This window comes from Sebastes fasciatus, chromosome 1 (assembly GCF_043250625.1).
Source record: "Sebastes fasciatus isolate fSebFas1 chromosome 1, fSebFas1.pri, whole genome shotgun sequence".
Taxonomy (NCBI): Eukaryota; Metazoa; Chordata; class Actinopteri; order Perciformes; family Sebastidae; genus Sebastes; species Sebastes fasciatus.
The window spans coordinates 16,861,528-16,889,415 of record NC_133795.1 but is presented as its reverse complement, the minus strand read 5'-3'; the positions used below and the strand labels follow the sequence as shown (position 1 = coordinate 16,889,415).

The 27,888-nt window shown below is 41.8% G+C and overlaps 1 protein-coding gene across 4 annotated transcripts; it reads right to left on the bottom strand.

Moving 5' to 3' along the window:
* fgd5b (FYVE, RhoGEF and PH domain containing 5b) lies at window positions 1-27,888 on the bottom strand. 4 transcript variants are annotated; one of them, XM_074633986.1, is made up of 21 exons: window positions 27,507-27,887; window positions 23,709-26,247; window positions 18,705-18,858; window positions 18,155-18,213; window positions 18,021-18,051; window positions 16,299-16,450; window positions 16,042-16,198; window positions 12,601-12,691; window positions 12,437-12,487; window positions 11,929-11,987; window positions 10,372-10,443; window positions 10,087-10,155; window positions 7,787-7,870; window positions 6,347-6,426; window positions 6,100-6,196; window positions 5,385-5,522; window positions 4,668-4,770; window positions 3,527-3,663; window positions 3,306-3,431; window positions 2,988-3,142; window positions 1-1,360 (listed from the first exon to the last, which is right to left on the bottom strand). In XM_074633986.1, exons 1-21 carry the CDS (start codon window positions 27,514-27,516, stop codon window positions 1,324-1,326), a joined length of 4,401 nt encoding a protein of 1,466 aa, XP_074490087.1. In that variant the 5' UTR covers window positions 27,517-27,887; the 3' UTR covers window positions 1-1,323. The 4 variants fall into 4 exon arrangements, with proteins under 4 accessions (XP_074490087.1, XP_074490099.1, XP_074490094.1 ...); XM_074633998.1 differs by having other exon boundaries at window positions 3,333-3,431; XM_074633993.1 differs by having other exon boundaries at window positions 12,601-12,688.

The window sequence follows — 27,888 nt, the reverse complement described above, 5'->3', positions numbered from 1 at the left end:
CACTCATATATCTTTTTCAGGTTCATTACTTCTTATATCAGTGCAAAAAAAGCATAGGAACTGTTGATTCACTGGCAGGACCACCTCCAACAACACAGTGCATGGCACAGATACAGACACTTCTATACATACTGTATCACTAATTCTTTGACACAGCCTGTGCTTCAAAGTCTTAGTCATAGAGATGCATTTAATCCAGTGGAAGAACACATTTTGAACTGAAGGCATAACTAATTTATGTTTTTACTGAAGATCAGGCCATTCCAAATTTGGGCATTTTTGAGTGAGGTTGAAATGTGTTGCTATTTTTTCAGCCTCTGTGGAAACGACAGTAAAATGACTGTGCTTAAAGAGACAGTGTGTAACATTTTGGGAGATCTGTTAGCAGACATGGAATATAATATTCATAACTATGTTTTCACTAGTGTATAATCACCTGAAACTAAGAATCATTGTGTTTTCGTCAGCTTAGAATGAGTCCTTCATATCTACATAGGAAGCGAGTCCTCTCCACGGAGCCCACCATGTTGGCCAGCCATGTTTCTACAGTAGCCCAGAACGGACAAACCAAACACTGGCTCTAGAGAGAGCCTTCCACGTTTTTACATTACCTGAAGGCCACCGTAGTTCTTCGGCACGCTTGTGAAACTGCGGTATCGTGAGGAGCAGAGTGTAAAACTGTGGTACCGCCAACCACCGTCTGACTTCCTTTGCTCCTGAAGTAGTGTTATTATGGTAGGATGGCATCTGAGCGAGGCAAACGGCGTTACCACGGTTTCGTACTCGGTGGCTCACGTCATCGCAGGAGTGAGTGGAGGGGTACTCAGTTGCAATCTGCAACCACACCACTAGATTCCGCCAAATCTTACACACTGTAACTTTAATTTGTTTGTTTAGTTATTTCTTTATGTTGTTTTTGAAATATTTGATACGTTGAAAATCATATCTTTCTTTTCCAAAAGTCTATAATGTTCTCCATGATTTGGAGGAATGTCACTGGTGAGCTTTTGAGGGAAATACAGGTCACATCACTGTAACGTTCCACACTGGCAGGTATCTGGGTCGACGCCTCTCGTGGCTCTCAGCATCACACCTGCTGTAACAGCAGGCCGGGGACACTGGAGGTTGACAAAGTAGGTAATCGTGTCCCCTCTCAGAGAACACAACTTCTTCTTTTATTCAGTCCAGCCAGACAAGTCACAACTTGCAGACATAATCAAATTTGTTTTTTCCTCATCTTCCCCTTTTGGTTTCACAGTCTGTTTGTAGCAGAAGAAAGGTAGTGTACTTCTATTTTCAGCAATCCACCCGGAGAAGCTGATCCTATAAAACTGTGGCTTCCTCCATGGCGTCTACCCACCTGTATGAGGAGAGGATTTTACATTAGGAGAAAAACAGCATGAACTGCAGCTCTGCTAAAAGAGTAAATTCAGTCACCTAAACACAACCGATTCTGTGCCTGTCTGCATCACGTATAGCTGCATTATTAACTGAGCTAATTTTATAGTGTGCTCCTGAATTTGAAAAATGACAGTATTTTGTCCTAGAGGAGTAAGTTTTACATTTAACGTTTCTGTTTCTGTAGACTCCACACATTGCTGCTGTTCAGAGAAAACACTGAAACTCCAAATCTGGTGTTGCTCGTGTTTCCACTGGAGACCAGTCAAGTCAAGGAATACATGGTCGTCTGTGGGTCAAGCAAAACTATCCAATCTTGGGCCCATAAAACCCCTTTGGGAACCACTGAGTAATGTGAAAGTTAGACTGTTTATCTTAGTTTTTTTCCCCCAGACAGCTTTCTAGCTGTCTTTCTGCATGTGCTTCAAATATCTTGAGAACCGCTCATCCGATCTACTTCACACTTGGCGGGTGTATTGCCCAGAAGGGAGTGCAGTGTGGAATGTGGTGCAATTTGGCTATATGGTGGCGCTACAACAATGAACTTTACGTTTTGACCTGTAACTTTTCAACCGCACGTCTCAAAAACAAAATTTATTCTGAATTGTGTCCAAATCTGATGTTTTGCTACTCCTACAAATTTTGAGCAATCGTCACCAAATTTGGTACAGAACATCTCTGGACAAAGCCCGAAAAGTTACTTTGGCTTTTTGATGTTCAATACAGTTTTGCTATAGATAAACCTCACAGTTAGCTCAAATGCTGTGGGCAGGGCTTATATTACAAAAAATGTCATACCTCCTCAATGCTTTTATCTATTGTGACCACATTTGGTGGACATGTGTAGATATGATGTCTGAGTGGCAAATTTGGTGCCATTTGGCCAATAGGTGGCGCTGTAGCAGCATCATCTAACTATAAAGGAAGTATTCTCTCTCTGTCTGTCTGTGTATGTATGTATGACTGCCCTTCGCATATCTCGAAAACTGTCGTCGGCCGTCAAACGGCACCCTTTAGCACCTGTTTGTGACACGCTGAACGTTCAATTAACTACACTGTATATCCATCCGTAGCAACAGTAAACGCTCCGAGAGAGTGCGCCGGGAGTGTGGTGACGTACTGTAATTTAAAGAGCGAAAGAGACACACACAGGGTGGGTGGGCGCTGAGGTGGATGAGTCCAACAAACACAAGGCTTTCATCCAGGAGACCGCTGTTTGTGTCCCGTGCGTCATGTTACAATCAGCTGTTCGTTCGTGTTCCGTGTTCACAATGTTCAGTGTCATTTTTAAGCCCAACCATGTATTTCTTTCCTAAACCCATAAACTATAGTGGTTGTGTTTCCTAATCCTAACGTGACACCAAGGGTAACTATAGTGGTTTTGATGTTGAAAATAAAGTGACTCCAAGGAGCGTGACAAAGTGGTGGTATGTGACGAGTTGGGATGAGAACGTGTTGGAACTTCTGAGGGCCGAGCAATCGGCTTGTTCCGGACAGGCATGCGCTCCGAATGGGCACTGCACTAGCATCTTTAAATTGTCAATTTCTAAACATTTTGAAATTAGCTATTGAGGAGGCATGCTTCTCACCTCTGGGCTGTGTGGTTGTCCTCAGCTTTAAAAGAATAATACAAAGTGTTTTTGTGGTAAAGCTGGAAGATGTTGGCCTCCTCCTCTCGGCCCTGCTGGTCGGGTAGCTTCACTGTGAAACCCAGTAGAGGTAAACTCTCCGATGCTACTTTCTCCTGCAGACAGAAAATTCATCAGGGAACAGAGATGGATTATAAGATACAGTGATGTAACTGTGGGCATTTCAGCACTTTCAGTTAAGACGTCTATAGAGCTCAAGTGTGTTTACGTGTGAATATGTGCTGTTCAGGTTAAAGGGGAGTGCATGTTTCCCCTCACCTCTTGAGCTCGGTAGGTGTAAAGCACCTTGTCTCTTAGGAGGAACCACAGTCTCTTCCAGTTCCTCTTGGTCTTCTTGCTGCGCTGTAGAGTGCCACTAATGGAGCCTTCCTCTGACACCGTCGCCTGCACAAAACAGGAGCATGAGGGGACTGATAACTACCAATGCTACTTAGAAAACATGGCACAGTGGATGTGGCTCTCTCATATTTCAGGCATACCTGGGTGAAGGAAGCCATGCCTTTCCGATGTCTCCAGATGTTGGGAGGATGAATGTTTTGGAACACAGCAGAGAGAGGACGACTGGAGCGGTTTGGACGAGGGCTGCTCTTAGCTGACAGTTCAGACATATCTCCCCCTGCAGATGCATACAGCTTTTGCTTTTTAACCACAGCAGAGGACACGGTCGAGACTATAACACCACAATGACAAACTTAGTAACATGGTGGGTTAGTTGTGCAACCTCAGTGCCTACGTAAGCAAAACTGAAGCAGAGGCTCTTTTTTTGTTGAATCATAGTGAGGACATGCTTTTTTTTCACAAATGTGAAATATGCTATTGGAAAGAATCAGATTTTCTTTTAATAAGAAAAATAAAGGGAGCATTTTCCTTTACAAAGGAACCTCAGCTTCAGCTTTGCAGTTTTACATATGTATATTTCATGCATATTACACAAACAGGAGTATAATCTCTAGGGCTGTCCTCAACCAAAGACATTCTTAGTCAACTAACACTCATACAATTTTGTCGACTAATGGACTTGTTGATTGAATCAACAGATCTGTAAAACTGAGTTTCTCCACAAAGAATCACACAAAAGCACCACTTTAAATCTTGTGTTTACCAGAGATGTGCTCACAAGTTTCTTTGAAATAAGTCAGTCAGCATGAAGAAAGCATAAAAATGACTAGTCGACTGTAGAAATCTTAGTAACTGAGACCAAATAAACTGATTAGTCGACTAATTGACGAAGACGGGGCAGCCCTAACAATCTCAGAACCCAAGTGTGCAACACACCAAATTCAGTAATGTATATTTTTGTTTGGGCTTGTTTCATACATTTTACATTATCCTCATCCTAAAACAAGTGTCCCTTGAACCAAAAACAGATAACTATATTATGGTGCAACTGGCACTGATGTATTTGATGTGCACTAATAGTAGCCCATGACTTTCTTCTTTTATTTCTAATTTATTTCCTGTAAAATAACCCTATTTTTCCAAAATGTGCCAGCTTTATCTGATATTAGTCCATTGTAAGTGGGGCAGAAGAATAACTAAATCACTAAATCACATCACTAAATGTGTGGGCTGATAGGCAGACTGACAATCAAAGAGATAAATGTAGCAGAGTTTTCCCACCTCTCTTCTTTAGATCGTTGTAACAGTGATCACACACTTTGGCCATTCGGTCTTTCATGTATTTCAGTGGATATCTGTTCCTGGAGCAGCTCCGACAAACAATCTGTGTCAAACAACATAAAACATTAAAGCACAAGCTCATTAAAAAGCACACACACACGTTCAGCACACTCAACACTCTGATCAAAGACACAAGTTGGTGCATCTCCTAACAGTATTTCCAAAACTCTTTTTCAGGGGACCCACTTTTAAAAATAACAAACCATCTATAAATTGCGAGAAGTGCAAATTTGTGCGTAAATGAACATTCCTGACCATTTTTACTGCCATTTACGCATCACCTTATATTATCTTGAATAGGTAAAGCAGCCATTTCTAAGAGATATACGTTTGATCAATCAAATAAATGCATTTAGGTGGAGTTAACAGCCTCTCGTTTTTTTCCACTCATCAATAAAACAAACAGAGCGTACGCTAGCCTTTCATATTGGATTCAATGTTGTAAGTCGGCTACAACTATCAGAACAATACGACTATTCAGCTCCCTCATGTGGCTCAAAAGTGTACTGCAGATATAAATGTTAAATAAAAGACTGAAAGAATATCAGCAAATTTATTTTTTTATTTTTTTATTTGCTAGGGCAGTCTTTGGGAATGACCACCCTAACAGATATCAAAGTATTATAGAGCACTGTGTTTTATTTGCGTGCGACTCACTCTCCCGCAGCCGCGGCAGTGGTGTCTACGGAGAGTGAGGCTGAAATCTGAGGTGCAGTTCATGCACATCATCACTTGTGAAACTGGAACAAGTGTGGGTGCTTTCTCTCCGAGAGTCAGCCGCAGACGATCTCTGGCCTGGTGCAAACACACAGAAACAGAAAAACACACTAAAATACACCGCAGAGATTGATGATGATGACTTATAACATCAATCTCGTTCCGGTTGGGTGAGCATGAGCACGACTGAGGAAAAATGTTATTAAGTAATGACTTAAAGTAACAGTGTGTAGGATTTGGTGGTATCTAGCGGTGCAGATTACAACTTCTCTCGTGTGCCAAACGTGTAGAATTGCTACGGTGGCCGACACAAAAACGCAACTGGCCCTCTGTAGAGCAGCTGTAAGAGTAGAGTGTTTAGAGTGTGTGTGTGTGTACTTGGGAAGTGAGTGGTGAAGCAAGAGAGATAGAGAGCGGCGGCAACGGGAGCGAGTAATGTTATCGACTCTGGCATAAGCAGAAAACGTTAACAATATTTGGTTTGTCCGTTCTGGGCTACTGTAGAAACATGGCGGTCAGCTCCGTGAAGAGGACCCGCTCCCTATGTAGATATAAACGGCTCATTCTAAGGAAACAAAAACACGCCAATATATCCCCCTAATTGTTACACACTGGTCCTTTAATAGATGAATACAGAGAGGCAAAGGTTGCTCACCTCTCCTGAGCAGCTGTTGAATGCTCCAGATCCTCTGGCATGTTCAGTCACAGTGCGGCTCAGAGTGTAAAACCAGTCCTCTCTTTCAATGAAGGAACTGCAAAACACACACAAGATCACTACATTGTTAAATAAATACTAAAAATACAAACTACTCTATATTTACCAATTACTTTTAACCTTTTCATCACTGCCATCATTAGATAATAGCCGTTATTCAGACAGGACACAGTACAGTGTGACCCACCTTGCTGACAAAGTGATGGAGATGTCTGCTCCTTCGATCCTCAGTGCATTTTGGACATTTTCCATGATGGGTTTACTGACCTGCGGAATCAGTAAGATCATAAATCAAAGACCAGGAAGTTAAACTTTCCAATCGGACAGTTAAGGAACAGCATATGTTTTCCATTCTCACATACTCTGTTAACTGCAATCAGGTAAATAATTTAATTAAACGTCCATACACAGTATGTATATTATTTAATACTTTCATGGCTGTAGTTTTTATACGTGTACTGCCAGCTTTAACTGCATATTAACTCCTGTGAGATTTTGAAGGGAAAACATGGTTATAAATCAAAGAGATTAGGCGACTTAAAGAAATACTTCACCCTTAAAATGACCATTTGTATATCAATTACTCATCGCGTGTTACCTTGAATTCTACAACAAAACTTTGTTTTCTCTCATGCCTCCATGGTGAACAGAACATCCAAAAACAGAGTAAATCCTTGATGAATTGAAGTAAATAGAGGCCAGCTTTAACAACAGCAAAATTACATCAAAACATCCGTTTACAACTTGTGCAGTATAATCCAAGTCTCGTTTATCCAGTCGTATTCTCACTACTTCCCAAACACATGCATTATCGCAAAAATCTTCCTATTTTAAAACACTTCTGCCACTACCTACCATCTCATGCTTGCGCATATAAACTGCGAGTCCGTGCATGAAACAGCAACACATTCTTCCAACTCATCACATACCGCCGCTTTGTCACACCCCCTTGCGTCACACCCCTTGGCGTCACTTTATTTTCGGCATCAAAACCACTATAGTTACCCTTGGCATCACTTTAGGTTTAGGCAACAAAACCACTTAGTTAGGTTTAGGAAAAAACTACATGGTTGGCTTAAAACTACTATGTTTGTAAAGTGAAAATGAAGAGGGGACACAAACAATCAGCTGATTGTAACGTGACCCACAGGACAAGAAAGGCGGTCTCCTGGATGAAAGCCTTGTGTTTGTTGGACCCATCCATCTCTACTCCCACCCGCCCGGTGTGTCTTTTAGCTTTTTAAACTATGTCAGCACACTCCTGGCGCATTTTCTATGAGCGTTTACTGTTTCCGCAGAGGGGTTTACATTGTAGTTAACGGTGCGTTTCATACCAGTGCTGAGGGGTGCCTTGTGTGGCGGTATCAAACGCTGACAAAGCCTCTGTATTTGATGCGCTGGAAATGAGAACGGGTTGGAGACGGTAGTGGAGGAAGTGTTTAAAACCTGGCCTCCATTTACTTCAATTCATCAAGGATTTACTCTGTTTTCTGCTTCTCCGTTCACCGTGGAGGCGTGCGAGAAAAACAAAGCTTTCTTCAAGAATTCAAGGTAACACATGGTGAGTAACTGATATACAAATGATCATTTTAAGGGGTGAAGTACTCCTTTAATGAAAGACTCTGACCTTCAAGCCAGTGAGTGGCAGAGTATTCTTCAGTCTGTACTTCCCATCCTGCTGAGGGTAGGTGTACAGCAGCACATCATTCATCTAACAACAGACAGAGATAACACTCATAATTCACAGTAAATCAGCAGAACAGACAAGTAGATGCAGATCAGAGGAGATTTTAAAAAGGATAAAAAGAAAAAGGTATTTTTAGAGTCAGACTTCATCATTCATGTACGTGCAGCAGTTCTCCAGTAGGTGGCACTCTACTACAAAACTTCTTTGAGTTCACACAGTTGATTCACTTGATGGGTAAAAATTCACACCAAACTGTGTGTAGAGTTTATCTTATTTTTGATAGGCTGGTGTACAGTCACACTATTGTCCATTCAACATCTTTGATCTTTACTGGTTAACTTTGACCTCAAAACTTCCCCTCCATATAAAAATGTGCTTATTGTTACTTGATGATGTTTGAGCTTCACTGTGCAGACTGAAGTGCAGAGTTTGACACCAGAAGGCTGTTTCGTACACCGAAGGAGGAACGTTTCTCTGTGTGGGAGATCTATAAATGTAAAACCCCTACCTTGAATTTTTATGAGCATACATGAATGAGATAACAAAGTAGTTGATATCAAACTGGATCATTACCCTCAGTGTCATTTTTTCCAGTGTGTGTTTGTTATGCGACTGGCAACTCCTGCAGACTTGTTTTATTAGGTTGCCTCCAACATTAATGACAGCCGATATAACACGTGATCAGCGTCTGGGTGGATAAACTGGTAGGATAAAAGTTACGCAGCGATGATTACCAACATTCCTCCAGAACAGACATTTACGAGGTTTTTTAGTGCCGAGCCCAGAACACAAATTTCAAAAACCCATCAGGAGGGAAAAGCAATGCGCTTTGATGATGCTCTATGGATAATTTGCGAAGGCGTTTAATTTTCTAATCTCTCTTGATTATAACATTTCAGGACTATCTCTGTGTTATGAACTGAATGTCTGGTTCAGTGTTTCCTCTGCCTCTTTTTCAGCTGTCTCTTGTATAAAATAAATGATGCTGTGTTGACCTGGTTGTGACAGGTGGTGAAAATTGACACAAATTACATTGTTATTTATAGTTTATACATAAAGCTTTATCAATAAGATCCTTCTCCCCTCTCGCTACGTCCCTGTTTACTTAAGCATGATATTAGTTAGCTGAAAGCACTGCCTATATTAAAGCTGAAGCTGGTAACTTTGAGCAAACATGATAAAAAAAACTGTCACTATATTCTGACAGTAGTGCATGAGACAGATAATCTGTGGAAAAAAAACATGTTACTCTGTGTCCATCTGGTGCTCCTAATGGCATTTGCAAGATTTCACCGCACCGAAGAAAAACAACCAATCAGAGCCGAGCAGTCTCTAAAGCAGCTGTCAATCACTGCTCATGAAACTCGCAAACTCTAATCAAACGGTTAAACTAGGCAGCGCTGATCAAATATGAATCAATATTCTGTTACTGTAATGCCATTTCTTGCCTCAAATGTTTTCAGAAACATCTTGTAGTGTACTGTTTATCTGTAAAATGAAAAAGTCTGCTCCAGCTGGTGGGTGGTGCTTGGTATTTCCTCAACTGATCTCAACATGGCTGCAGGGTCACAAACTTTCTCATTTTACAACTAAACAGTACACTACAAGATGTATTTGGAAACATTTGAGACTAGAAATAAGCATTACAGTATCAGAATATTGATTCATATTTCATCAGCGCTGCCTAGTTTGACCATTTGATCGGAGACAGCTCGGCTCTGATTGGTTGTTTTTATTCGGGCATGGTGAAAACTTGTAAATGCCATCAGGAGCACCAGAGGACACAGAGGAACATGATTTTGTTTCACATTACCTGTCTCATGCACTACTGTCAGGATATAGTGACTGTTTTATAAGAATAACGTTTTATCATATTTGCTCAAAGTTACCGATTGCAGCTTTAAAGGTGCTGAATACACATCAACCTAATATTTAACAGACAGAATTAAAGTCATAAAGGTTTGCAGGTGCACGCGGATAAGGAGCTGGTGTTGACCTTCCCTGTGCTGTCAGTAAAGAACTGGTACAGGAAGTCAGCATTCAGAAACATCCTGCCAGGAAACCTGCTCTTAATAGCTCAGTCTGAACACAGCAGACAGAAAATGCATGACTCTACATTTTACACACCGTGGTTACTGTACACGATGAAGCAAATATAGATATTATAAACCGTAACATAGTACAACCACTGGCATATATGTCTGTTAACCTAAAAACTATAAACAGGAAGCAGAGTTTACCAAAAACAGATGGCGGGGCTGTCGACTCTTCCTGCTGACCTTCATCAGGGTGCCCTCCTTCACAAAGACCTGATTGAAAAAAGCATAAACACAAAACCAAACTTCACAAGTCATCTGATCATGACACCCAGAGGGCATCTGTGATAATCAATGTTGTTTTAAAACCAGGCCGGCTGGGGATTCCCAGCTGAATGACCGTGTAAAGGGCAACACAGGGCAACACAGGGCGGGGCAGGGCAGACAGGGTGGGCTGGCAAAGAAACAATGCTGTTATCAGAGTCGTACCCTGCCAGGCTGCAGCAGGTCCCGCTGGCCACGAACGCTGTACTCTATGTTGACCAGACGCAACAAGTTCTCCTGAGACAAAGAGAGACAAAAGAACAGAGAGACGGGAGGAGAAAATATGAGAAATGATGAAAGAGTCCATTACCCGTCATTTTCCTGTAAACTCCAAGCTATTTTCTTCTGCTCATCTATTTTCATGATTCCCTTTGTTTTAGACATAGTTATGGTCTGTATCAGGTTCTCTTTAGAAGGAGCCACATTATTTAGAAATGTCATCATGTGGCGTGTGGCTCTGACTAAAAATACTGTAGCCATCCAAACACAAGAGCCTCTCTTTGAGTCCATAGACTGTATATAAAGATAGACGACATGACAGCTCCCCAAAAGGGTAGTGGCTAGAAGGGAGCCTGCAAACTGGGAAAACTCTCGCGAGATTGTTAAGGTTAGGCATTTAAGGTTAGGATAGGTCGTCAGGCAGCGAGTCTCGTGAGAGTTTTTGCAAGTTTTTGTAGATCTCAGATCAGATTTCGCAGTTTGCGGGCTCTCTTCTAGACACGTCCCCCCAAAAGGGAAGCCAAAACATCTCAGTCGCCCCCTGGTGGCTGGCTGCAGTATAGGTCATAAATCCCGCCTCCTCCATGGTAGTGGATGGGACATGGGCCAAACTAAAAAGTCAAAGTACACGTCAAATACATTTTTCCCAAAGATGATTTCTGTTGTTTTAGGTAGTTCTTATCTGATGTATGTTCAAGTGTTCATTTTTCTGATACGTTTGGTTTTAATTAGTTATTTAAGGAGCCACCATTGTTGTTTAGAATGAATAGTCGCCTCTCACACACATAAACCAAACCCGCAGCTGCCAGTAGCTCCCCATAAAATGCTGATTGATGATTCTGGCTTGCCAGACATAAATGCATTACTTGAAGTCTGACAAGATGGATTTTCGTGTGATATGTGATCCGATCTTGTGACATCCCGAGTATCCGGCTACCGTGCCAAAAAGGCAACTTGGAAAAACAATGTTTCTATATGTCTTGAGTCTTTTTTTGTGCCAGAGCTTGGTCTCCTGAAAGCAGATTCAACCTTAAGTAAAGAGTATGATTTATACTTATATGACAGAAAAAATAGGTGAAATGTTTTAGTAATATCAGTTTGATAACTTGTTGGGATGCTCTCATATTTCTCCCTCTGTATACATTTAGTCAAACCTGTAGTGTGAAAACACATCAACATTACATTACATTTACTCAGGAAGCAGTTAAATCTCCTTTTTGAATAATCCGTTTAGGACCTAAACTTTAGGTGGATGACTGGGCAGGGATGATTCAAGTTATAAGTGGTTGAGTTTTCATACATTTACAGAATTAAATACTTTTGAACACACAGAAACAACCCACATTGTTGGAAATACTAAGAAAAGAGATTCTATAGATGTATGTTTTAATGTCTGCGTGTTCAGTACTGACCCAGGTTCAGGTTAAAAATTAGATGTAATTCTGGATGCAAATGTTTGTTTGTTGGATGCAAGAGTTACATATGCCTACATATGACACTTACTCCATGTTTTAAGCTGTCATTTGCTTGATCTGCAATGTCAGACACCACCACCACAGCAGCTGTAAAAGACAAACACAGAGAGAGAGGAGAATCAGGAGAGACACAACATGTTAAGAAGTGAACAATGAATATTCATATCTGATTAGTTGTTCCTTTGTTCTTCTTCTCTATGTAGAAAGTCACCAAACATTAAAACATAAAATGAGAGCCTGGACTGTGTCTGGACTGTGGTGGCTCCCTTACTGGACATAAGAGATAGTGTTGCTGCAACTGGCCTTCTCATGAATTACACATTACAGTCTTCACACAGAAGAGAGCTGAAATGACTGCCTGGTGGGTTTCCACCGCAAACAAAAAAATCTAAATTGTCTCTCTCATGATCGTCTCTTCGTGCCAAATGAGAGCAAATAAATTCCCTGTTCACACAGCGTCACAAACACAGGCCAGTAAGGCTCTCCTGTGAGTAGCTGCCTCTGTCCACACCGGCTCTGCTGTTTGTTTACGCTACCTTGGGTGTCTTTATACTCCTTGGAATCGGGGGAGAGGTTGTTCAGGTAATCTGTTAGAGGACAGGAGAAAATGAATGCCTCCTGAGAGTCGAGAATGCAAACACTATGAGTGAAATACATGTTTTTAATCAGAAAATATACTAAATCTTTACACGAGACTCACCCATGAGGAGCATGCGGTACTGAGCCACACGTACAATGACCTGCAGGAGCTGATGTTTCAGAGACACTTTTTCCCCAGCTGGACTCTGCTGCTGAGACAAATAAAACAAATACAAATTCAACATTTTCACTGTGTCACCGATGCACGTTAGGGACACATTTACTGTAGAAATCCACATGACAGATTATAGTTAAAACAGACAGGGACCTTACTGAGTGTGTAAAAAGTTGCACAGAGAAGCAGATTATACAACAACACAGGAGCTTTGAGCAGAACCACCCCTCATATTTTGTAGTGTGAACAAGGGTGAATAACAGACTGCTGGTCAGCACGGCGCCTCGCAGGATAACAAGTGTGTGGTTGTTTGTATATGTGCATGTGAAAAGATAGCAATCCTGCATGTCTATCAACACCCTCTTTTTCAATAATCTCTTTATTAGTAATTAGTAATCTCTTTTTCTCGCTCACATGTTCTCTCCGTGTTAGCGGGGGTTTTCTCCGGGTTGTCCGGCTTCCTCCCACAGTTCAAAGACATGCAGGTTAGGTTAACTGTTGACTCTAAATTGCTCGTAGTTGTGAACGTGAGCGTGAATGGTTGTCTGTCTCTTTGTGTCAGCCCTGTGATAGTCTGGTGATCTGTCCAGGGTGTACCTTCGCCCAATGTCAGCTGGGGTCAGCTCGCCTTGCTCAGAGGCCATCCTTACCATAATAACACTACTTTAGGAGCAACGGAAGTCAGACGGCGCCGGTGGTACCACGGTTTTACACTCGGCAGCTCACGTTACCGCAGTTTCACAAGCGTGTCGGAGAACTGGAGCCAGTGTTTGGTTTGTCCGTTCTGGGCTACTGTAGAAACACGGCGGAGCAACATGGCGGATTCTTAGTTTCAGATGATTATACACTAATGAAAACATAGTTATTAATATTATATTCCATTTCTGCTAATAGAAATGTTACACACTGTTACAACAGCAAACAACGGTCAGATTTCGAACTAATTTATTTCAAAAGTGTGGAAAAACTATACGGTCACCATAATCCCATTTAATATCTCAAAATGATAAACTTTTAATCAATTAAACTCATAATGATTCGAGGCAAACAGAGAAAAAGAGCTTACTGCATGGACATCAATAGTGCTTAGGAGAATCTAAGGACGTTTAAACTGCCCAGCTCTGCAAAGACTTTCTGCCAAGTCTTCTCCTTGGTGGTCTATAAAATAGATGGAAAATATTGAAAACTCCTTCGTCCAAGGCTGGGTAATATTTGATTATAAATCATACAGTGGATAGAGAACGGATGCTGCAATCTCCCTGTTGAACTGTCAAGCATACTATCGTATATCCTTTTTTATATGTTTCATATTTTAAACTTAATGATAAACTTAATAGCTTCTCTGGCTGACTGGTTTTAAAAACACTGTCTTGTGTGTGTTCATTTAATTGAGGCTAATTATAACTCCTCACTAAAGTGCATTGTTTGAATATGTTGGGAAATACAACCTACATACATTTTAAGATCCCCCTGTTTTAAACGAGACGTTCGGCGGTTAATTGTTGTTCTGAGTGGCTCATACCGAACGTATTAGCTCTTAACATCTGAACATGTGGTCTACTTTTCCTTTGGGTGTCATGATAGCTTCTTCTAACAGCCAAGAACACAGTGTAGTTGTTGCTCTAAATTAAATCACTACTTTTATTCACTTAGCTGTCTGACCTTCGCTTCAAGCTTTCAAGGGTTTGCATCTTTTGCTTTTAGTCACAAGGACTCTCTTCTCAGACACGCACACAGGCCAGCACCACACACCTAACCATCGCCTTCTCTGCTACCACAAAACACGCACTTCATCTTTGTCACTGCACACAAACACACACACTGAACTCTGCTGATAAAACATAATGTGCAGAGATAAGAGAGGCTCTTGATAACTCAAATATATGAGGTTGAAAGCAAAGTTTCATTAAGTTATTTTTAATCAAAACCTCTGTAATTTTTCACAACCTCATCAAGTGTTTTCTATTAAAATATTTTAATCATTCCAAACGTTCCCAGTAGAGTTGTTCTCCTGGTGTGTACACATGTAAGCAGTGAACAAAACCTTTACATCAAATGTGCAAATTACATGTTTTTCATGCACGCTGGACTTCCACATTTTATTTTCTATAAAGTATGAATTAGTGGGAACACAGTGGAAGAGGTAGTGACGGGTGAGGAAGAGGAGGATGAAAAGCATACAGGGTCAGGAAACCCCGCTTAAAATACAGTAGGTGATAGACTCCTTTCCCGTTGTCAGTAGACGAGTTTCACGTTGGACGTTATGGATGCACCGGCCGTTACTAGGGATGTAAATAACGGGTCATCACCACCTTACGATATTATATTGATTCTTTGGACAACGATACAATATTTGCTGATATCACAAAGTCTGCCAAGATACAATTTTGATTTGATTAAATTCAGGGGCTTGCGATCGATATGAGATAATACCACATGATTTATATCAACTCACAAAAAGCAACTAAAACAGAATTTTACAATTTTATTACTGGGCTCTTCCAGACATTTAAATTAAAAAAAATCTATTATTTGTAATAAAAGGAATAAATATAAAGTGGGAATTTCAAAATAAAGGTTTGACTTAAAGATGACAATATGTGTCAATATTTTCACTTTGAATCGATGATATTGGATCGTTGATCATTGAATCGATATATCGATCCAGATGGATGTATCGTTACACCCCTAGCCGTTACCGGAAGCAGGCTTAGTAAACGGGGAAAATCTGTTACTTTATTCAGTCTCTCAAACTCTCAAACCAGAGTTGGAGATTGTTGGAACAGTGGAGAGACTAACAAAGATGGTTTTGATGAGTTTTATTTTGTTTCTGTCGAGTTTCAGTGACGTGTGTTTCTGTCAATGGAGTCTGGTGGCTTTGAGGAGAGCATATTATTTGCATGTTTTGTACCTTAATAATTATAATTATTGTCCAAATACATGTCGATTTTATTTAATATATATTCACTTCAACGTGCGTCACATAACATTAGCGTGTCCACCCGGGTGTCATGTTTCCATCATTGCCGATCGGAGCTGGAGCCGGGGTTTTTTTGTCCAGTGAGAAAGGGGCTTCAATGTACCCAACTGTGTTGTGTTATTGTATTTGTTTAGCAGATCATTACATGACAGAAGCCAATAAAATAGTACTTTACATACATAAGTATGAACTTGAGGCAAGTAAAGATATTCCTCATAGAAGTATCATAGTTGATTGTTTTCCCATGAGTCCATCAGAGGCATTTATTCTCAGAGAGATCTATTCATATCGTGGTATATTTGTGTGTTTATAACTTTGAGAAGGTATGATTTTAAATGTTGATTTTCATGGAGTCATTTGTTGCATCATTACACATTATGTGTTTAGAGTTGTACTGCAGGTCTGACCTCAAACTGGTGAACAATGGCTGCAAAGGCAGGTGAAGTCCGACAGCTGTCGTCCAGCAGGTTCATACTTCGATCGTAGTGGCCGATGTAAGTGGTGAACACCAAGAACTCTGCTTTTCTGGACAGGTAGATGTCTGCAATCCTCTGGCTCTCCTCCCTGAATGATGGAGAAACAGAAGTGAGGGGATGGATTCCTTTACAGTTAAAGCTACTCTGCATCTCAGTATTACCAACGTTGGACGGTGTATGTGTCTCACCAGTTTCGGATTCGATTCTCCAGCTCGGTGAGGATTCGGCGGTGCAGGGTGTAAACATCAGGCAGCTCATTGAGAATCTCTCGGAGCCTCTCTTCTTCCAGCACAGGTTCCCCTTCGTCCCCGACTGCTGCCCCAACCGCCTCCCGAAAGTCCTGGCACACCGACGAGTCCGGAGGAATGGTTATTTTTCATAGTTTGTGTTCAAAATCTTACTAACCTTACAATTTCACTGAAGTCTGCACCTCTCCCCTGTTTTTCCCTCCCTTCTTTTGCATTAGTGTAACAACATAATATCTGACAGCAGGAAGTACATGAGCTATTATATCAACAAATCTCATCATCGATAAGAACACAGTAGTTGTGGTCTAGGTCACACCAGAGAGATAAATCTAGGAAAGGGAAGTGAGAGGGCAACACTTGTCCTCATTATCACTGCTGAGGTGCCATCGAGCAAGGCACTAAAGCCCTAACTGCTCCGGTGGAGCTGCTCAGAGGCCAACAGATCAGACTGTGTTTGTCGTAGTCTATACCGTCTATACTGTTAAGCGTCTTTGAGTCCCTGAAAAGCGCTATATTAGTCAAATTTATTATTATTATTATTATTATTATTATTATTATTAGGGGTTTTGCAATACACCATTATTAACGATTATTGCAATATTTAAAGGTATAGTGTGTAGGATTTGGCAAAATCTGGTGGTTGCAGATTTTAACCAACTGAGTACCCCTCCGCTCACTCCTCCCTTTCCAAGACTGTGGTAACGTGAGCTGCAGAGTGCAAAACCGTGGTAACGCCGTTTTATCTCTCTCAGAGGCCATCCTTACCATAATAGCACTACTTTAGGTACAACGGAAGTCAGACGGCGGCTGGCGGTCCCACATTTTGCACTCTGCAGCTCATGTTAGCAGTTTCACAAGCGTGTTGGAGAACTACAGTGAACTTCAGGTAACGTAAAAACGTGAAAGTCTCTCTAGAGTCCGTGTTTGGTTTGTCCGTTCTGGGCTACTGTAGAAACATGGCGGAGCAACATGGCGGACTCTGTAAAGAGGACCCGCTCCCCGATTGTAGATATGAAGGGCTCATTCTAATCTAACAAAAACACAATGATTCTTAGTTTCAGGTGATTATACACTAATGAAAACATAGTTATGAATATTATATTCCATTTCTGCTAATAGATCCCTTGAAATGTTACACACTGTTCCTTTAATAAGGAAATATTGATATCATGTTAATAATACACATATGATAATATCATGTAAATAATTAAGCGCCTCTTTAATCGCTTTTGTACAGTTACAGACTTTGTCTCCACCTCCCTACACTTGTAATTTTAGTGTAATTAATTTGCCAAAAAAGAGTCAAAACACACAATAAACTAAATTAAAGATGAATTTGACTGATAGCATTATTATTATTGCGATAATATTGTTATTGTGAATTCTGTTGGCCACGATAATTGTGTAGTGAAAATCTGATAATGAGTTTATAGTGTGCAGCTTTTAGGTGTGAATGTGAGTGTCGAGCAAATGTTCCTGGAAATGAGTGTTTGTGCTCAGTGAATCTTCTCTGGTTAAATATAGAACGGACACACAACACAAATATTATTTAATAAAAGTTAATTCATACAGAGTTCAGATAGTCTACTGTAGCCTAATGTAAAAACTACTATGATTCCCTCCCACAGAGGAAATCAATACGAATATAGATGCATCACTTACCTCCTGGAGGAGCTTGAGGGCTTTCACATGTCTGTGGACAGAGAAATAAAAACACCATCAAACAGGGAGCCTGAATAGTTTTGAACGATTAGCAGAGATGTTTGATAAGGCAAATTAGTTTACGTGTAACTTACAATCTCTCTGAATCCACCAGCTCTTTGGCGATGTAAAAGGCTCTGGATCGGCCATCAGGCTGTAAACAATCATATTATTTACTTGCAATAAGCCCAGGGTTAGGAAGAGCTGAAGCATTTTGGCACCAGTTCAATAAATATAGCTGGCTCCCCCTCTCCACATCACCTCCAAGCGGCAATCAAATTCTAAATAATGAGGACAGCCTTGTAGTTGCCCATTAACCTCCATTAACCCACATTAAGATCCTGGCTTGTGAGGGCAATTTTGCAATAGCCCAAGGCGTAAAACAGTTCACTTTGTTTTATTTGATCCTTTTTTTCTTCAAATATGTCGTGATTTCTACCAACCATTTGGAAAAAGGTGACACAAAACAAATTAAATCGCTTTTTAAAAGGACAGTGGTTAGCAGTCTTTTGGTGAAAACAGTCAATTGAATAACATTATTAATTAATTGACTAACAATAATTTAAAATTTCAGGAATCTAAAATTCTACAATATATTGTATAGATATTTATTTCCACCTCTACACAAATTCAACACACACTAACCTGTCTGTCATAAATGCTGTCTGCACATCCCTCTTCCTCTTCAGAGGTGCGTCCTTGGTCTTCTTCACCCGCCGTATCTCCCTCGACGTCACCCACTGAGACAGTCTGAGGAGCGACGGCCACCGAACACACGTTGTAGGCTTCGGTATAGGCACTGGTGAGAGAGAAGGGGTGCTATGGTGAAATGTAGCATACATTACTACATACAATACATGCATACAGGTGATTATAATTACTGAGGGTCAAGCAGCAACAGCTCACTGATCCCAACGAATACCGTCCCATTTTCCAAATTTTGGCATTGACATGGTACCAAAGTATCAGTTCTTGTGACATCCCTACATGTCTGTACAGTCAAGATGAAGCCAGTTAGCTTAGCTTAGCATAAAGACTAGAAACAGGGGGAAACAGCCAGCCTGGCTCTGTCATAAGGTAACAACATCTGTATATCAGCACCTCTACAAATCACAGATTAATGTGTTATATTTTGTTACATCTCAAGACAACAAAAAAAGTCAGAAAAAACTAATTTAGTATAAGAAATATAAATGCTCTTCTTTCTTTTTCCTCTAATCCTCTTGTGACCCGTTGGTGGGGGTGCTGACCCCGAGGTTGGGAGCCACAGGTAGACCGTATGGCTCAGTGGTTTTATAATATGAACTGAGTTCAGTCCCTAAACCTTCCTTTGTGTGAGAATAAATCTGATGAATTTCATCTAACCATCCGAGCCATCTTTATGGTCCTTTATGGTCGTCTACATTGAAATATCACTATAATAAACACATTCAGCGTTAGAAGAAAATGTGAATAGATAAAACATTGCCGGTCTAGAGAAACCAATAAACTGATCCTGAAAGGCCTGCAGTGACAACTGTACCCAGTCAGGGACGCATGTCGGTATTTTATGCTACGAGATTCTCTTCTGCAGGGAGCCCAAATGAATATGTTAATGGCTGCGGCTCAGTGGGGAGGGTAAGTTATGCAAATAAAAACACGTCCTTAAGTTACAGTAGTGATGCAGTAGTCCTCTATGTGACCAATTGCCTTGCCAATGTTTCCGCCATGTTTCACTCCAAGCACCGTTTGAGTTAACCCCACTGAGATGCAAATTAGCCACGTATGAACGACATATGTGAGCAGTTCAGATCTCTGCATCTCACACATTAGAGCTGCATGGCCCATTACTGCTCTCTGGATCAAACTTTGGATGAGATACCAAGGGGGGTGTTTGAACCACAAACTACAAGCACGGTTTCTATATTAGGCTTTTATATCACCTCTACAGAAACTGCCTCTGTCACTTCTCACAGTCCTGCTATGCTGTATGAAGGCTCAAGGCGACATCTATGGAGGTAAATTACAGAAGGAGATAAAAACGTATCCATTTTCATTTCGCCTCAGGTTCATCGGTGAGCCTATTTGTTCCGGTGATAGCAGTGATGGGGCAAATGATCTCCAAACCATGATCTGCTAATATTGCCCCTTCAGGCTACTGTAAAACTTACAGCCTCGACCACCGACTCTGCTGTCCATCCACATATTGCTTTGCTATGATTACAGGCGCTGTGTTCACTGGAGGCTCAAAGTGTGGAAAATATCATGTATAATAACCATACCACTGTCTTTAGTGTTAGCATAGACAGCTCAGGTTCTTACACAGAGCCATGTCACTTCTGCTGTTGAAAAGCAATGATATAAAAAAGAGCTAGCGCTAAATGAGGCGTCCAATGCTTTAACAGCCTTTGAAGTCTTACCTGCAGTAATTTGCTTTAACAGTAGTCGAGGGAAATAAGTATCTTTCTCAGATTTATATTCAGATTTGATTTACTCAAGACCATTGGTTGCATGGTATGGAGTACAAACAAGATATGCAATAATGACTAAACAAGGCACCCAGGAGGGATTAAGTGCAAGATAACATTCTTCAAGACGGCACCTAATTTATATATTCAGTAACTTTTGGCTCATCCAAATGTAATAACAAAATGATTTTTAGCAGACATTAATAATTCAGCAGAGGGGACCTGGAAGTGAGTCGGCAGTTACTAATGATCATTTTCACCATTGATTAATCTCCTCATTATTTTTTGGATTGAGGTAACGTAAACACATGAGAGGCTCTCTCTAGAGCCAGCGTTTGGTTTGTCCGTTCTGGGCTACTGTAGAAACATGGCGGAGCAACATGGTGTACTCCGTGAAGAGGACCCGCTCCCTATGTAGATATGAAGGGCTCATTCTAAGCTAATGAAAACACAATGATTGTTATAATCAGGTAATTATACACTTATTAAAACATAGTTATGAATATTTTTTTCCATTTCTGCCAATAGATCCGCCTAAATGTTACACACTGTTCCTTTAAGTATCATTTTACACAAAATAAGTTAAATGAAAAGAAAAAAAAACGTACTTTTCCAAAAGTGGAACAGTGAAGGATTTATATTAATGTGTACAATTTTGTGCATTTTACAATTTATTTTAATTAATTAATTAATTAATTAATTAGTGTTTATGTCTGATTTAGAACAACTTGAACCACAGTGCTGAACTGCATCTTGAATTAATCTTCAGGTTCCCAGCTTTCAGATGATGTACACTTCTATGTGACATCTACTGTTGACCTGCTATCTTCCCCTAAAGACCCACTGTACCCCCCTAAAAAAGACAAAAACAGGTCTATTGTGGGTCTCAGAGGGTTCAAACACTTTTAAAACTTAAGAAGAAGAAGAAGAAGAAGAAGAAGAAGAAGAAGAAGAAGAAGAAGAAGAAGAAGAAGACGAAGATGTTGTATTCACTTGTATTTATGTGTATTGAGAACTTAAGGAAATATTGCATTTTAATATCAAACTAGATTTCTGTGCTTCCAGTATTTTAGAGCCTTTATTGTACAGTTTTTGTTGCACACGCGACCACGATGGTAGACATGATGAGAGGGAAGCGCTGCAGTGAACAACTGCTGACTACAGAACATACTGAGATCTTATCTCAGCCTGCTGTTCCTGACTGGCTCGAGAAGAGCAATGACTCCAAAATGCTCTGACTATTAATCATCCTGAGCGGCCTGTATGATATGGGCACAGCCAACAGGAATGCAGGGGGGATGGGATAATGTCAGCACAGCATGGTTGATCATACCAACAAATAACACCACAACAGGGAGGCGAGAGGCTCTACCTGCAGCACCAACACAAGGGCCTGCTTTTACACCTAAAAAGATGAGTTATGAATGAAATCAGCCTGTTAGATCTCACGAGACCACCCCCACCTCCAACACCACCTCCAGCGTTTCCTTCTCTACCACCCAACATGCCCCGACAACACACAGCTGAGGCCGAGTATATCTCACTGCATAGCATGAGGGACGCTAGTGCCCTATCCTCCATACCAGTGATCACCACTTCCACTGTCTGCTGTGATCGCAGCGTCAGGGGACTCAACATAATAAATAGTTATAAATCCTCCTCCCCAGGGGCATTGTTAAACCCACACAGTGGCCGAGCAGTAATAAAAAAGACTTGTGCTGGGTGTAAAAGATGGTAAGGATCACTAATATTATGTCCAGCTGCATCAATCTACATGAACACACACCAGCAGCAGCACGGCTCTATGGATGGCGAAGTCGGCCAGTTGGTACTTTGGTCCAAACTGAAATATCTCAACAACCATTGGGTGGATTGCCATGAAATTTTGCGCAGACGTTCATGTACCCCAGAGGATGAATCCCAACACCCAATTTGACTGTTATCAGACCATTAAATAGGCATTATTGGTCAGCGTAAGCACCATAAATGTGGGTAATTAGGGGCCTACTACACTACTACGTTGTAAAAGTTAAAGTTAAAAGCAGCACGTTCTTACATGTAAAACTGAATGAAACGTTAAGTTTTGAACACAAACAAAAAGGCTTCTTTAGGTTTAGGCAACAGTTAAGTTTAGGGAAAAACGTGTTTTGGCTTAAAATATCTATGTATCACAAGTGAAAGTGAAACTTAACGCTTGTGAACACAAAGACAACTACACGTTGTTAGTTTCACACTGGATACGATCCCGGACTCCAGGGTGAAAGCCCTGTGTCTTGTGTCGCATCCATCGCCCCTGACCTCCCCTAATAACGAGTTCCACGCTGTCAATACTACAGCAAGACTTACGCCAAAGAGCATAGAAGCAAAGAGAGAAAACTCTGGTGCTTTTTTTAAAACAGCCGCTGCCGCCACTTTCGACTGAATACGCTTATTATATTTTGTTGTTCATCACAGGCCATTTCGGTAGGATATGACAATAGAATAGAAAGAATTTTATTTTACTTTTGTACGTCACTTTTCATGCGGACGTTTTACTGGCGTCCGGTAGTCGCTTTCAGTCCAAAATGGCAGAAGCGTAGCTTTGCTGCTGGGCGCTGATGTTGCAATGGAACGAACAATTGACTTGCACTTCTTGGCGATATACGTTCTTTGCTTCCGCTTCTGCTCCTGTCATAATTACTACGGACGCTAGAGGTCGCTGTCCTGTTCTTTTAATAATAATGAATTTAATTTATATAGCACACTTTAAAATACAACAAAATCTCAAGGTGCTTCACATAGAAGGTAGAACAATCAGGCTTAGAGGTGAGTTTTAAGATTAGATTTAAAAACAGCAAGTGAGTCTGAGGCCCTAATTGATCCTGGGAGCTGGTTCCACAGGCACGATCCTCAATGCTTTTCAGCTTTGTCCGTGGCACGGTGAGAAGGTTTGAGCTGCCAGACCTGAGTGTCTGGGGTAAGGAGCTCCTCCTTTATACCTCTTTTCAGTGATCTACCATGTGAATAGATAATAAAACCTAATATTGGGTGTAATAGGCGTCTAATGAGACACGTCTATGGTGCTTATAGCGACCGATGGCCTTATAACAGTCTAATCGGCTGATCCCAATGACATTGGCGATACCTAGACTTTTTCTCTAGCACCATCAGATACAAATTTCAAAACTCAAATTTGTAGACTCTTGTTGACTTGTATACATACCTTTCTGTTTCTTCTTCAGGTGACTGAGTTTTACTCTTGAACCCAGGGAGGCTGCTCATGTCCACGTAACCGTCAGTGTCGTTGGCAGAGGACAGCTTCTGACTGGGACGGTCAAAGTAGTCTGCGAACGCCGGCTGTCGGACGGGCCTCCGCTGCGGCACCTGAAGGTTCTCGTAATCCGAACTGATGGCGGGAACATTCTCGTAGTCTGAGGTATCTGCGTTGGGGAAGGAGATGGAGCGAGGCTTGGTAAGGGGAAGAGGTGTGAAAGGCACACGGGAGCGGTCCTCAAAGGACTCCACCCGGACGACGCTGCGATTGAGAAAGGCCACAGAGTTTCCTTTTCTTTTGCTCTCCTTGTAGAGCAAGAAGGCGGAGGCCGGCTCGGATGAAACATGAGGTTTACTAGCAGAGCGTGAGTTGAGCTGTGGAGAGCTACTGATGCTGCGTCTGTCTGGATCCAGCAGTCTGCAGGGCGCGTGGTGGTTGGACTCCGCTGAGGACTTAAACAAGGACGGGTTGACATCCACCGTAGGCTTGCTCTCCGTTTTCCGCCTAAATTTAAGCATCAGGAAACGCTTAATGGAGGATTTCTTTTTCCTGTTTTTCTCTGAGTCTCCTTCGATGAAAAGCGAGGGGGAACTCTTTGTGATGGGTCTTTTGGTGATGTAGGCCAGCTCAAACGGAGGAGGGATACCCGCTACAGACGTCGGAGTGGACAGGCCGCTGGATGACAGAGGTGAGCACCGTGAGAAGCTTCCAGATGAACAAATGGCACCTCCCTGTCTTGGGGATCCATCCCTGTAGCTGTAGATACCCAGAGGCATGTCCTGTCCCTCCATGGAGAGGGAGCGGGGGTACAGGGACAAATAGTGGGGTTTGCCATAGCTCTTGTGCCGCGTTGAGCTGATCATGGGGCTGCTGCTCAGTGCAGGTTGTCCAAATCCACTCATGTAGGGCCTCTGAACGAACTGCACTCCCATCTCCGCCACGTTATTATTAACGCGGTGTGACAGTGAGCAGGAGCGCATCTCTGCTGTCCTCTTATGAAAAGGAAAAACATTTTCACCCTCGGAGCAATGCCCTGGCTCCTCGTAGACGTGCTCATCACTGATGTCCTGCTCCGTGTCAGTGGTGTCGTCCAGAAACGGCACTATGTGACCGTCCAGGTCTTCCTCGAAGACATCCGAGTCACTCGGGGAAAGCAGCTGGCTTTCCGAGAGAGAAGACGTCAGCGAGGTGTCGGTGTCCGTCGGCACTGAGATGGATACCAGTCTGAACCTCGGCACATGATCGAGCAAGGCCTCCGGTGTCTGAGGTCTGGGTTCGTCTGTCCTTTTCTGATATGTTCTCACCTTGTTTTCATCGCTGTTGTAGCCGCTGTACTCAAGACTGTTGCCAACCTGCACGTAATCCTCAGAGGACACACACTCCGTTTGTCCATTTTCTGCCGTTTCCTCATATTTCCCGGCTGATACTCCACTGCTGTTTACAGACGAAAGTGGACTCTGTGGGAGTCCGTGAGCTTTGTTATTCCTTGGCATCATCTCTCTGTTGATAATGTCCTCTGAGGAGACGTAATAAGGCTCGTGAGTTGGATCATCCTCTACGGCGAGACGTCTCTTAGTCGCATCACAGACCTGTTTCTGGCCTTCGGGGATGAAGTCATAAAAACTAATGTTCTGTAGGTTTTCCCCCATTTCTTTCATTTTATGGCCACATTTAAACTTCAGGATGTTACAAGTGATGCCACAATCAGGAGCGGATTCCTCTTCTTTCTCCTCGCCATCTATTAGAAAAACTTGTTGTGTATCAGTGTCCTTCGTGTTTTCACTGCTGAGGAGACCCAGTTCGTCTGTGAGGGACTCAGTTAAATCATCTGCTGTGCAGTCACCTGTTTCATCCTCCTTGATCTGGAGACTTTCCCTCTCCCTCACGCCTGGATTTCCAGCAGAATAGCAGCCTGCCTCCTGGTCGATGCTATTAACAGAAATGTCTCCCATCGAGAGGCCATCTGTGTCGGCCAGCGCCTCGCCCGCGTCACAACCTTCGGCATCCATGTCCTCCGTCACGTCTGTGTCAACCATCTCCACCATGTCCTCGGAGGAGTCGGCTATGAGCCCGGCATCACTGACCCAAAGTGTTTCCAGGGAGTCCACCTCCTCTGTTAGAGCGCTGTCTGTTAACCTCCAGTCCTCGTCCATCTTCTGCATCACGTCTTCTTCCTCCTCCTTCTCTTCCTCTGTCACCTCTCCGTCCTCCACCCTCTGAACATCTTTTTGTGGTGATTTGAGGATGTAATCAACCACTTTGTTTAGACCGTTCTCTGTCTCTTGCTCTTCATCAACCTCGCCATCTGAATTTAATGACCCGCCATTGATGCATCCTCCCTGGTTGCCATTAAGCTCTGGTGTGACTTTAGGTTTGGGGGCTATAGAGGGTTTGGGGCCCCTGGCTGCAGACATGAGAGGGGAGGGCAGCTTCAGGCTGGCGTGACAAACAAATCTTGGCTTTGGAGCAACAGAAGGCTTGGTGCAGTCTGAAAGAACAACAGGAAAAGGAAACTGTAAGATTACGCGCTTTAAAATAGCTTACAGGTCATTTGTATTGTGTCCCTCTGACGTAAAACTGCTCAAAGACTCAAACTTCTCACATAATAAAACTGTAATAGTGTGTTTTTACAGTCACATTTAGAAGATTATTGTCACAGTTTGAACATTTTTCTTCAAAAAATATGCACCATATTTGTTAAATCTGGCAACCTATCAAATGTAAGTCAGCTGGAAGCTTTATGAATACTTTGCAGAAAGAGCTACCCAAACTAAAGTCATATAAGGACATAATAAGAGACTTAAAATGTTTGCTTTTACATCCTTTGAGAAAGAATTTTAAAAAAATGGAAGGGATTTCCCTGACTCACTTCCTGTGATTCAAGCCAGAGAAACCCCTCTCAGGCCGCATTTACTTCTTTAAGAAAAATACTTCATACACAGTGACAAAAAAAAGCAACAAATATAATTCATGTGTATTTTATACATGATTTAACCCATGCACAACATATGATCACTTTCAGAGAAGGACCTACATGATAATAATGAGGAATATTAGGCTCACCATACTACTTTGCTTGAAGAAATAACCATGCACTCAAGATTTTTTGGCATATGAGTGTATCTATCCTCACAACTAAAAAGAAAATACTTTATGTTGTTTCTTTCTTTTAAAGGTCATGAGACCTAAGATATGATACAACTTTATTGTCAGTTTGCACTGAAATTCATTTTGCATCCATAGGCAGCTCAGTTTGAGGAAAAAGTACATATACAATAGACATACTGTTACCATAGACAGACATAGACAAGTAGGACCCATCAGACAAAAAACAAAACACATCACAATTATTCATACATAACCCATTAAAGAATGACCATCTCTCCTCTGGATTTACATGTCTTTAGCAGCACATTAATTATTATTTAGCACCAAGATGGACCTGTGGATGTTTGCTCAAGTATTTACACCCAAATGAGCTCAATCGGTGCTAAATCACATTCAAACATCAGATTTAAAGTGAATAATTTACCAACATAACACTGATCTCTGCTCTGACATAAAGATACACTGCTTTAAACACACTTTGGTTTACATCCTGTACCACTGAATTCACCATCAATGTAGAAAAAAAGTAAAATTAAGAAGATAAGATAAAAAACTAAAAGTCCAGCTCTATGCGTAATACTCACTCAAATACACTAAATATCGAGCAGTGGAATAACCAGCCTTTAGAATAAATCTCACCTGTGTTCATGTTTGCGATGCGACCATCTCCAGCATCTCGTCCACTAAAGCAGCTTCGGTACACAAAATATTAAATAACTCCTCTGAAGTGCGACCAGAGAGTGAGACTGAAGAAGAGCTCTGTCTGCTCTTCCTCTGAGAGGGAAAACGCTGCTCAGCTGATCCGCTGTGAGTCCTACAGCAGGACGCGACTGGAAACCAAATGGAGAAAAAAAAATCCGCTCAGCAGAGACCAGGATCCCTGTTACACCAGCAGAGACCAGGATCCCTGTTACACCAGCAGAGACCAGGATGATCCCTGTTACACCAGCAGAGACCAGGATCCCTGTTACACCAGCAGAGACCAGGATGATCCCTGTTACACCAGCAGCAGCAGGTCCAG